The 13,482-nt window shown below is 33.3% G+C and overlaps 1 protein-coding gene across 3 annotated transcripts in view; it reads right to left on the reverse strand.

Moving 5' to 3' along the window:
* The window catches only part of step (cytohesin steppke), a 97,319-nt gene that overhangs the window by 8,475 nt on the left and 75,362 nt on the right, over positions 1-13,482 (reverse strand). For all 3 annotated transcript variants that reach the window (XM_077443699.1, XM_077443698.1, XM_077443697.1), the window contains exon 3: positions 9,527-9,659. In XM_077443699.1, coding sequence (XP_077299825.1) covers positions 9,527-9,659 — 133 coding nt within the window. The remainder of the gene's footprint in view (positions 1-9,526; positions 9,660-13,482) is intronic.

The following is a 13,482-nucleotide window of genomic DNA, read 5'->3' on the forward strand; positions in this document are numbered from 1 at the left end:
GACTGCTTACTTCTTACCCTCGTCTCTGCTTGCTCTTGGCAAATTCAGACTCATTTGCAGCAAGGCAAGTCGGATTTGCTTCCTAATCTTCAGTACTATCTTAGATGCAGGAGGTTGAAATTAGTTAATTTAAGTTCAACGGAACGACGCTTGTTAAATCAAGAAACTAAAGATTAAAGATCACATTATAATTTGATCTCAAATGTAAAGATATATATTAATATGTTTGTATATAATGAAAAGGCACATGCATTTGAAAGTGTATGGTTGGTTTCTCACCATAGAAAAAGCTTTGGGATATCGTAGCCTCGTAGCCCTTGTCTTATGCCGTTGATTGAAACCATCTTATACATGTGATATGTAGTACAAGTTTAATTTAAGAACAAAAAAATAAGTAAGTTGGTAAATTTTATACTAAAATACACAAATCGTAGTATACAAAAGTAGCAGAAATCATCATTATATGTATGTAATATACATACATAAAAAGATTTCTTCTCTTGATATTTGAACAAAAAGCAAAAAGCAGCTGTGAAGGGCGTTCTTTCTTGTCATTTTTAATGACGTGTATTTGATTGATAAGTAATTTATTCAGCTTTTGATCGACAAAAATAACTAAATTGTCAGTAGACATTTCGAAATTATCAGTGAGTATTCTAAATGAGCAGTACGCTGTGATCAGTTCTCATATACTCAGTCATTAAACTAAATAATCAGTTATTAAACCGAAATGATCAGATAATAAAATGAAACGGTCGATGATTATTCTAAGATGATCAGTAATATCATTTAACAATGATCATTTCATTTTGACAGACAGAAAATCGTCAGTAATGCCATATCGCATTATGTCTCCTAGTATAAAAAATCCTGATTTTTAGCTGTACTAGTATAAACGGACCTTCAATTGTAAATATAAATGGTTAGAAATACGGTAGAGATATGTATGTATGTAGGTAAGTTTTTTCATATTTTGAAACATTTTATATTAAGAACATTCAGCAGAAGTTATAAAGTCGATCACTCTGCAATTCAACCCAGAGTATGAATATATTTTTGTGTGGATGTAAATGTACCCCGAAAAGTGTAGAGAAAGAAACAAGTAAGTTTTAAAAACTCGTAATTCCCATGTCGGAGGATACCACTTGTCTTTTCAACTGTACGGATCGGTTTGCTCGGCTTTGCAAACTCCCATTTATTTCGCACCGCAAAAGTTTTCCTCGCGTCGACAGTGTGTTTTCTTTTGTCGGGGTTTTCCCTATCTTTTCACTTATTTTTCAAATCTACCTCGGAAAATTTTGTGTGTTGGCATATCGGCGGCTAAGTGACGGATCGATTTCGTAATTCGTCATCATCTGATCAATTTAGATAGAGGTCGATCGACGAACAACCGCCGGAAACGAGATGAATGGTGGTTACGGCCTCGATGATCAGGAAACTGTGACTGTTGAATGGACTGAATCACGAATTTAACGATCCACTCTCGTTATTTATATTGGAATCACATCGTTGTTGTTGTTTTTTTTTTTTTTTTTGGGCAAGTATATACTAGGAAATTTATTCAGTTTAAAAGTCCGATGTAATTTGTCGCCTCGCTCTTAAAAAAAAAAAAGTATATACACTTTGACTAAGCGTGAAAATAAACACGTTTTCTAACAAGTTTTCCTTTCCGTTTTTAACCAACTACCACTTGAGCGTTCGTTATGCGGAATAAATTAACGAATTAGCATATTTAAACCTTTTTAAATATAAAAGCTCTCACGGCCTACCCCGTTTGATAAATTATTTGAGCTTCCCTTAACGGCAATGTATATAAGTGATTAAAAATTATTGTAATCATTGTCATTATAATCAGACCCAGAACATCCTTTTTTGGTCTAAGCATTAATAGCCAGCAGTATAGCTCGGTGGTTGCGTTAATGCTAACCACCGAAAGGTTACCGGGTTCAAGCCCCGGGTTGAATTCAACCGAAAAGAATTTATTCAGAAATATTTCTGTAGTGCTGCTGGTAAGACTTGGAAATTCGTGACTCCAATTTAAAAAAATACGACCGCGTACGGATCGAACACAGAACCGAAGCATATGCCATAAATCATGCGATGATATTCCATCGGGCACAACACTAGTTTGAATATAATTTCAAATTTATAATCTATACATTTATATAAGTACAAGTTAAATACGATTGGTGCAACCCTTAAATGCATAATAAGAATATGTATTTTTTTAATTAAATAAATATAATTGAATTTCAATATACATATGTACATATGAAGGACCTTACTTTGATTGATCTAAAGGAATACCAATTGGAACGAATATAACTAGAATATCTGAAAACCGGTCTCATGTACATGTTCAGTCTTACAACTTGAGATAAACTCTACAATGCATTCGCATTTGATTGATACTTAATTGCGACATTTGCATGGCGATTTAAGCAGGAAAGCTATGCTTTGAAATCTTAAAACTTTCTCAGTTGGATTTTAAAATTTGAGAGAAGCTTATAAAATAGGAGAAGCGATGAAAAGTTCAATATGATAAGCTGGAACTCTTGTGAGTGTAAGTATAAAATCGGTAATACATTTAGATTAGAAGTAGTAATCAAACTTGTCGCTTACACCTACGCTTGTACAGAATTGCTCGTTAAGTATCGAACTTTACGATTTGACTGTAATAGAACATTCAACCCAGGACATTGAACCAGTATCACTCTGGCATTGACAGACCACGATAATGAACTTTCTATGTACATATGTATATAAGAACAGTATACATATATCGTAAAGAAAAAACAGCGTATCGAACCTACCTTCATATACTCACAATAAACAGAATCATATAGGGACGAGGCAAGGAAGGAAAACACAAGGGGAGCGAAAATTGGATTAATAACCAATTTCTCGGGATATCGAGTCTTGTTTCGTCTCATAACCAAGAGCGAAAAGCGAGAGGGGTGTTAGGTAAAAAAAAAAAAGAAAACAGGGGATTTGTCAAAGAAAAACGTAAAATGGAGGGGAAAAAATAAACTGAAAAGCGAGAGTAAATCTAAAAACAAAAAGAGATGAAGGGGAAGAGGAGTTGTAAATAAGGGCGGACGCAAAAACCGCCCACACAATATCATACAAAAACATGTAAATTCAAAGATATCATTTCTCATCTCGAAAGTTAACCGTATGGACTACAATTGTTCCAGAACTTTAAGCTGATGGATTATGGTCGACGGAAACTTATCCCCTAGCATAATATCACTGATATGATATTAAAAACCATCATTTGATGGTTGTACCTGCTGCTCGCACAGTTCTTTTTCGAATGGCTCCTATTCCAAGAGCTATTCGACTTCTCAATGAAATCGTTGCTGCTGTCCCTGAATGTGATATTTTCCACCTTGGGGAGCGTAGATTATCGGATATTATCTTAACATATTTATCTGGTAACCTGCGCTCATCATTACTTTCTTAATTTGAATGTGATGAATGAGTGGAATCTTAATCTACTCTCTTCCATTTGGGCCTCGCTGTGATTTTATTTTTTATTCATATTTTGTTTTATTTTATTTTACTTTTTCTTTCTCCTTTGTACATTTTTATATACTATTTTAATTTTGTTCAGTGTAAACAAAGAATGGGAATTATGGATTTTATTTTTAATTTTTACACTTTTGTTATTTTTTTTCTCTCTGAATGATGTATTATTTTCCTTTTGTTACTTTTTTTTTATTATTTTATTTTACCATGTTTTCTGCTTTTGCTTTTTTCCTTTATTTACAGTTTACATGTTTTTATATATTTTTCAAATGTAGGCCATTGTGGCGCATTAGGTTCTTCCTGTAATGCCACAATGGTCCAAAACTAATAAATAAATAAATAAAAAAATGAGTCGAAAAACATTCAACATGTCCAAATCGGAACTGAGACCATTCACAGAACCTTAAGCATTTTTTCTCAGTAAAATCGTATGGGCTACGACAGCTTCACAACTCGACAGCGTCATATCTCAGGGATTAGCGTAAAATGATAACAACTGAGGGGTCACTTGTTCGAGCCCTGATCTAGTATCGCTGGATGTATGCATGTATGTGACTCCAGTCGATCGTTTCATATCAGAGCCAATTTATCTGATTTCATTGTTGAAACGGTTCTTAACAAATTGGCCTCAATTGTCACCATTAACTGAATTTAATTTCAAATTTATAATAATATTAATATATGTATATATATAGTACATACGTACAAAGTTGACCATAGGCGTCACCTTGGGGCAATCCAGTAATGGAATCTTTAAAATTTACCGACTACGAATTGAACGATCTCAGTAAGATCGACTTTTCTTGCCAACGAATAAAATTGTTAGTAATAAAAATAATAGAGATTTTCAAAATGTAAAATATTAATGGAATTGAAAGCATTATTAAAAATTGACATTTCAACAAATGTATTGAATTATTGGTAATTAAATAAATATAGTAAAATAAAAAGTAAGTAAATAGTGTAAGTTCTTGAATTGCATACACAAACAGATCAATTTAATAAAAAAAAGTATGAAACGGAGGAAACAATCGGTTTTGGCCACAACACATCAAAATACATGATCCAATGATTTTATTTATAATGTAATTTAAATTCATGATTTTTATAAACAAATTATTAAATTTCAACTTATAAGTGGATTTACTTCAATAAAATTGGAGACTCTAGTTGACACATACTATTTATTATCATGACGTAATACTATTTATTAATTTATTTAAGTTGGACCATTGTGGCATTACAGGAATCCCTAATGCACCACAATTGTCGAATAAAATACAGAGAGATGAGAAAAATAAAAATATACACATATACACAAACAAAAATACATTTATACACAATCATAAAAAAATCTAAAGCATTATAATAATAGCAGATAAAATAAAAATTTCAAGTAATAAAATACAAAAACGTTTTTTAAGTCGTCTTTTTAACTTTGAATATGCTCGGATTACTATTCGGTTGTGGTCACCAAATGTTAGAATGAGAGTCTCCTCATAGTATTTGGTAAACAAAACTTTATGACATATTACCCAAAATGTTTTTAGTTGTACTCAAAAAACAATTTTCATATCAAAAAGAAGTACCAGGGCGGCGACCTGGTCCGACTACACCACTGGGTATAACCATCAAATGACGATGTCTACCACACATAATAATTAGGGACATAAAGTCTCAACTCCTTCAGCAACGACGGACATGACCTATTACCACATAGAATCTGGAGAACAAATCGAATAAATTTAAGAGAATAATAAAAATGGGTCAGAGTTGATTTTTTACGACCCCGACTCCGTTGGAAATGCTACGACTCCGCGACTCCAGTACTGGTTAATATAAAAATATTATAACACGCGTGATATACATATGTGATTGATTAATGCACTAAAGTTTTGCATGTTGCATACCGAACGAATATGTAGAGTAGTATTTCGACACACTAAGGTCGCATTATGCATACAAAATGCATTAAAGTGGGTCTTTTCCATTTCGACTTTTTATTGGTTGATTGTTTTTGAATTATCCAATAGGCAGTAGAATTTCACTGAAAGATATTCTTCAGAGTGGAATAATAATAACGTGCGAAAATTTCTCATTGTATATAATAAGCGCATATTGTGCGAGGACATTCTCTCAATTGGGAACGTTGTCAGTTCCCGGGAAAATTCCCAAACTTTCCGCCGCATTTACCCTCGTTATTGCGCGCCTCTAATATAATATAGATTTTATTGTAAGCGACTTCCGGTCCGGAAGCGGAGTCGTCGTCGTCGTCTTCTTATTGCAATTACCACTCGACCGAGAAAAGTTTATTTTACTACGGGTAGGTAATATATGATTCGCTTGAGCTGAAAGATTAATCCGAAATTTATTATTAAACGAAATCGTAACGAATGCGAAAGCTAAATAAATTGTTTTTAGGTATGTATATGCGTGCTCGCTGGCTGTAACCAATGCAACGTTCCAATTTACAAAATCGATTTAATACTATCTAAACATTAATTTTTATGCTCATGACTATTTGTATTCCAGATTTTCATCCGACGTGAAAATAAATTTCTTGAATTATACAAATAATCGGTTTAAATTGAAGATACTATTATTACACATCCAATATGCACAGGAAGACAGACATGCGGACATTGCCAATATCAAACTGAAATGCGTCAAATGCCGCGAGATCCGAAGCGGAGTCTGTACGTAAGTTATTCTACGAAATATTTTACATAGTCTGTGAAGAATTTTCATAGTCTTGCGTACATTTTATATTGGATACACGGTTTAAATTTCCAGGGAATTTCCCGTAGATTGACGTTGGAAAAAGATACAAAGTAAGTGCACACAACGTTCAAGACCGTTTGATTGGTCTAATCTTTACAACCCCTAATAAACTTCGACTTAATTGCAAAAAACCTGAGACCGTTAGATGAAAGTACACTGAATTGAAAACCACGTTGGTTAAAATTTTAATAGTACTTGTAGTATACAATGTATACTTTAAACAAAAATAAATCGAATAATAACAATATATTGGATATGACGTATAAGAACTATCACCATCTTAAGTAGAACAATCAGGACAAAAATTTTCAGAACTAATGCTTTATATGATTCTGCGAAACTGATTTTTTGTCCATCTTAGAAATTGTGGGTATTGACTTACAAAGTAAATATAAGTAAATATAAAAACGAAAGAGGGGACACATCCCTTACAAATGTTATAGCAAACGTATTAAATTTAAGGTTAGATTATTTCATTGATTTCACTACGGAATAAAGTGCAATGACCTATTGGCAACCAATGTGACAATTTCACCTTTCAAGAAAGTAATTAATAAGTCACTACGAAAGGTGAAAAGGTTACGACGTTAAAAAAAGGACCAGGCATATTACACGCCCACGCCCTAATTGATTGTAAACGATCGGTCAACGGAGGGTTAAAACAGGGTCAATACACCGTGAAATATCCGAGAGAGCTGCCGAAAATTACTCACACAATTATATTGGATTAATTTCGTTTCTCAGAAATGCGGGTGGTTCTAATCTACAATTAGAGAAGATGGGATGGGGAGGATATGTACATGAACATATGCATTATACATTATAAGTATATACATATATACATAATGTATATATTACACGCACACTGGTAATCCCATCATTTCAATATTTAAATTAAAATTGTACATTGCGACTTGAAATAAAAAGGAAAAAAATCGAAGACTTCATTACGGATTCCGTTCGCACAGCCGAAAGCTTGTTTTTAGGAACAGGTTTCTATCGGACGTGAAAACGAAACGCGAATAAAAAGGGTGTGAACGATCCAAATGAATGTTAAAATGAAGTTATTATTTTCATTAGAAAGTGGTTGTAATTGAATTTGCTTTCGGTACGGTATTTTAAATCATCATCATCACGTATGATCTCGTCACGGACAACTCACATCAAAAAGTAAAGGCGACTTGTTGAAAGTTACAGGTTCACTTAGAGATAACCTTACAGTATCAATTTATATTATAATGCTTTAAAATGCATGCTTGCAAGTGCAAGTAGTAGTAAAAACACAGAGAAAGGTACACAGTACGTGATTTTTTTAAATTATTTTGTGCACATGCAATAAAAACGTGGTTAGCCAAATCTGTACCGTCACGTCCTTCCGCAAACCTCACCCCTGGAGGTGTTTCGGTGATCCTTATATTGACATATGTTTGACAGCGATTCCCAAATTTGAAGAAATGTAGGAGAAACTTGTCGAAATAGTAAGATCGAACGAATTAATAATGACATGGGAATACGCTCATCACAGCTGGAGTCCACTTAGACAAGCCGTGCCGTACGGTTCAGTATGTCTGCGCCTTAAAGGTAAAGAAACACAGAGAGGTACGCGGTACGTGATTTTATTTTTTTAGATAATTATAAAAATTGTTTTTTTGGATGAATAAAAACCATTAGACGTACTGCGGTACGCAAAATTTGTACTTCGCAAGCCCAAAGTGTTTTGACAGTGATCAATAACGGTGATTCCCATATTTGAAGAAATGTAGGAAAAACTCGTCGAAATAGTGAGATCGTACGAATCTATAATGACGTGAAGATACGCCTCTTACAGCTGGAGTTTACCTAGGCATCCCGTGCCGTACTTTTGAGTGTGTTCCCACCATTACTTACATCTTATAAATAAATCTCAAAAACTTAAGCAATAAACTCAAGTTTAATTTTACCAAATATGGTGTTCCATGGAATATAATTTTGATATGAAAATACTTGAAAAAGTAGGTGTTTTAAGTCCATGGCAACGAAGCCTAAGTCATCAAACGGAATTTAATTAAATTTTATATGAAAGACCCTTATCAATGCGATGAAATCCTATTGTCGAGAACGTGGAATGAATTATGTGTGAATATCGTTATGCTCGTATCATGTAAAAATACAATTTTGTATTTTTTAATAAGTGTCATATTGCTGTGTCGTCAAAGAAACTATTTTTATTGGCATTTTGAATGATAATTTCTTCAGTGCTTTTATATGTACAAACAAATAAGTCGAAATATTAATAACTATCAAATTACTTATATACGAATTACTTATATATTACTTATATGTATACGAAGAGAAAATAAAAGTACGCGGATGAAAATAAAATTCAGAAAAACATTTGAAGGATGTGCTACGAAAAAAATTCCGAAATCGGAATTCTTTGAATGTGACTTTAGTAAATCACTCCAGAATTTAATTATAAACGAAGTGGTCTCACATTTGCCTGGTGATAAGGACAATAATCTATTTGATACTGAAAAAATAAATTCAATGTAAAAGAAATACGCTCAACCTGAAGCAAGTTATTCGAGGCAATGATATCACTGAAGATCTCCTTTCACTAGGCCCATAAACTACCCCCGACCTTCACAAGCTTAAGACATATGTAAGTGAATAAAAAATTAACGGAGTATCCATTTAAACTGATCCACCACTACTGATTCTCAAATATACTTGATAGCATTGTTCTACAAGTAATAAATTCCACTACTGCCTACTATCAAAGGGACCAAATTCTATATTGTGGTAGTTTCAAAAGAAAAAAATATTGCAGCTCAATTTATATTGTAAAAAAAAAATACGAGAACGCAAAGGAACCAAATGCTTTTGTCCTATTTTCAATTAAAACATAAAAGGTATCCCACTTGCATGCGAGTAAAATTCCCCTCTTTCGAGAGTATTATAAAAAGTATACATGTGTATACTATACAAAAGTATACAAAAGTATACTTTGAAGAACATTTTTTTTTTATTCTACATTTATTTTATTGTACATTTTTTTTATTCTACATATTCCATAATGATCAAAACACGTTTGAAAATATACGCACGATGTAGCAGATCAGTCAAAAATCTCACTAAGGAGTTTTTACAACACTTTCTCAACAGTAACCGTGCAAAATTAGAAAGTGCACGTATATATAAAAATACAAAAAAAAGTGCAAATTGTACTACAAACCTTTCTTTGGATCCATGTTGAACTTTTTCCTGCCGATCGTCATCTGTTTGGGTTTATTGTTTTGTTTTCCTTCGTCGGTGCCCTCCAGCGACTCCAGCTCAGCTTCCACTTCTCCGAGTTCATCTTTCAATTGCTGAAAATTCACAGAAAGAAAAAAGAATCAGCCAAAAGTGCAAACAAAATACAAGAAAACGGTTGCACAGAAGAATGATAAAATAAAAAGAAGAACAACAAAGAAAACGAACATGTGGAAAAGTGAAATAAGCAATGCAAATTTGGGTTGGCACGCACGGAAGAATCGTCGACTGAAAACGATACTTATAAACACGTACGTGATGCGAATATTGCATATATAAAACTGGAAAGATATCGAAACTGCAGACACGATTCGGAAAAAATTCAAATTCTCCTTTTGTGCGAGAGATTCCGATTCAAATTGAAATCGCGAATGTTACATAAAAAATGTATACGTCTTTTCATCCACTATTTCACCTTTTCTATGTTCATTAAAAATCGACATAGTGTTTGAGAAACTGCGACTGGCCAAAGCTGAAGCATCTTACCGAGTCTAGTTGAAGTATCAAAGCTAATATTTCAGCAAAACCAAGTAGCGAAAGCGTTTCGCTCGATGGAGCGAATCTTGCAAACTTTACGCGCACACAGGTTGGATAATGTCTACGAAATACTTGTGTCTGAAAATTTGCATATGATAATGCGAACGCTTTCAATCTCTTTACACAACATTTGTCTTTGTATTGAAATAATAAGTGGCAGTATTATGTACATGAGACGGTGATTGTTCAGGTGGTTGGATACAAATTTATTGATTAATTAAAAGACAGCATAATCTCTTGAAACTGTACAAATTTAAAATCGGAATTATCAAAAAAAAATGTTTAGAATATTAAAAGTGCACATTTCAATGATTTTATTATCTTAGGTTAAATTCCAAAAGTATGTAGTATAAAACTTGAAAACTTGAATTTGGATAAAATACAAAGAAGACTAATGGTGAGAACACGCTGAAAAGTGCGGCATGAGACGTGCTCATGTTTGCCAGCTGTAGTGGGTGTATCTTCATGCACTGTCAACACTTGCCACAATGTAATGGTTAGCGAGTGACCAGGACTTATATTTTATATTGCTTCTCCCAAATATACTAAATGCATGGTCTTCATATTTTATGTATTCCTCATCAAAACTAATATGATTCGAATCATGTCATTACGAAAACAAACAATGATCAATATCAACAGAAATAATTATTTTCGCGGGAAGCCTCTTGTACACGTGCCTCACAGATGCGAGAGAGGTGGAATTCAGTACGCGCCGCGCTCAACGGTCAGTATGAGAATGATATTCACCTTGGAATGACGACTCTACTTCAGCCGTAATTTTTTTGTTTTAATTAATTGCACTTATTTTATATTATAAGACGTTTTATCTAATATATAATTTCGAAAGAGACTTTGTATGTGACGTAATCGAACAAATCTAAGTTTCTATGCCGACGATATTGATATTGTTAAATATAATTTTATTTCGATTCAAATAAATTTAGTAAAAAAACAAATTAGTGTTTACTATTAGATTAGCCATTTGTTTAAGCGATTTATATTACAAACACTGAGCGAAGCCGGGTAAAACCACCAGTGCATGATAAAATGATTTTTATAGCTAATTACAATAAATAACATCGCAAATTTTGAACTATTTAACTTAAAACACACATTTTTCACCGGACACTTTGAGTTCAGCACAGTGACCAGGCGGATTTCTGTAGCACAGTATGGTAAGTGTTAATTCATACGATCTTATTATTTCGACAAGTCACTTTATGGGTTACAAATAAGGGAATCACTGTCAAAATGTTAATACAAGGATAAAATGTCACCGAAAACACTGTAGGGCGTGAGTTTTGTCAAGGGTCGCGACAGTACATATTAAGCGTGCTAAGGTTTTTTTCCGTGTGCTTTAACTATCTAAAAAAAACACGTGCCGCGTACCCCTCTGTAAAAGTAAACAATCCCACTCGCAATTGACGAAAATAAATTCGGAACATTCAATAAAATATCTACTAATTTTACGAAACACAGTTCAAGAGCTATAGCTTTGAACATGAAAGCGCAAGGCCGTCCACAATAATGATATTGATATAAAGTAAATATTTTTCACATCGACAATATCTTGATCAAATACGAACTAATTCACAATGTCAATATCGAAAGTAATCTTTACTAACAAAAAATACACACGGGCTTCATCACGCAAATAGGATATGTATTTACTGAATATTATATCTACCGAATATTATACATACATACATTTGTACATGTATCTAATTCGAGATTTGGGCACACCGAAAAGCCTTAACGAAAAACAAATAACCGACCGCAAACCGGAAGTAGAATAACTATATTTACTGCGTTAGGGTGTCCATAATTCACACAGTTTCGTCTCCACCCCCAAACACCGCACCGCACAAAGTCGCACAACGGAACCGACGTCTAAATAAAATAAAACAAAAAAAAATACGGAGAGAAACCCACAGACGGATACGTATTCGGCGAACCGACGAGAATAAAAAAAATTATATAATAATAAATAATAATAAAAAAAAACATAAAACTCTACCGGTTTCAGCAATTTGAATATTCTAAACGGGGTGAAAGTATCTGAAAAAAATATTCACAAACCGAAAGCATGTTGAAAAGTATCCTGATCGTCAAATGTCACGAAGATGTTTACAACAACCTACTTTCTATAATACAATACGTCAAATAAAAAAAAATTATACCGTCTGTCTATGTGTATATTCCCTTGCCAGTTTTTCTACGTAGAGTCGTATCTCGGTATTTCTCCTACGATGAAAACGGGAGAGAAGATCTACTCGGAGCATAAATTATCATTATAATAAGCATACTATATTCACTCGACATTGACAGCATTAATAAAAAAAAACTAGTAATGGCCAGATTCCAAAACGAGTAGTCAGCTCGTCTGTTTAATTTAATTACACATAAGGAAAATTGCTTTCCCAACCGATACAATAACGATGAGGTTTCAGGTCAAATTCGAAATTTAAGCGAGAAACTTGAGGAGAGTTTACGATGCTAATAAATTTGCATGCACAAACAACCCTCATAATCGACAAACTATACACACATACCTCGATCGATATAAATGCGGCATTCATTGTCGAAACATTCAATGAATTATATAATAAGTTCACTTGTATATGTATACAGCACTGAGAGTATAATAGATTTAATAAATACACACAATAGTTAGTATTGGTCCATTGAATATAATAGCAATTGAAATTCAAACGAAACAAAACTGCAATTGACGATCAAAACCATCAAAAATTGAGTTTGATTTAATATAACAATAATTATTTCATAGATCGAAAGTAAAAATGCAATAAAAACACGAGAAAAAGCAAGGCCATTACTTTATGCGCAAACTAATCACGAAATCCGAAATAATTGCACAGATTCGAAATCGATCGTTTCGCAACACCGAACCAATTTATTACATACATATTTGCACAAACGAACTGAAATTCAACGATGAAGTGAACGAACGTAGTAGTAATAATTACCATAAGCGTTCATAAAAATTTCACAATGTCGAACTGCGAATATAAATATTCACATGGGAAAACACAGTGTGTAAAACGGGTGATTAAATTTAGATTTCCAACGAGCAAGTATGTACATACGTGTATAAATACACCCAAACAAACGGTGGCTCGCACCTGTTAATTTCAAATGTCGGACTAATGGTTAAAACAACGACTGGACAAAAAGTAACCAGACTAATTCTGATTAAACGTTCCTGTGAAATTCCCATTCGGGATTTTGAAATTAAACTTAGTCTGGTGCAGCAATTAGGATGAAATGTGTATGAACGATGCAGAATATGCGGTTGGTAAGTTCTGTTGAAAAACAACT

The sequence above is a fragment of the Arctopsyche grandis genome, chromosome 13, assembly GCF_051622035.1.
Source record: "Arctopsyche grandis isolate Sample6627 chromosome 13, ASM5162203v2, whole genome shotgun sequence".
Lineage (NCBI taxonomy): Eukaryota > Metazoa > Arthropoda > Insecta > Trichoptera > Hydropsychidae > Arctopsyche > Arctopsyche grandis.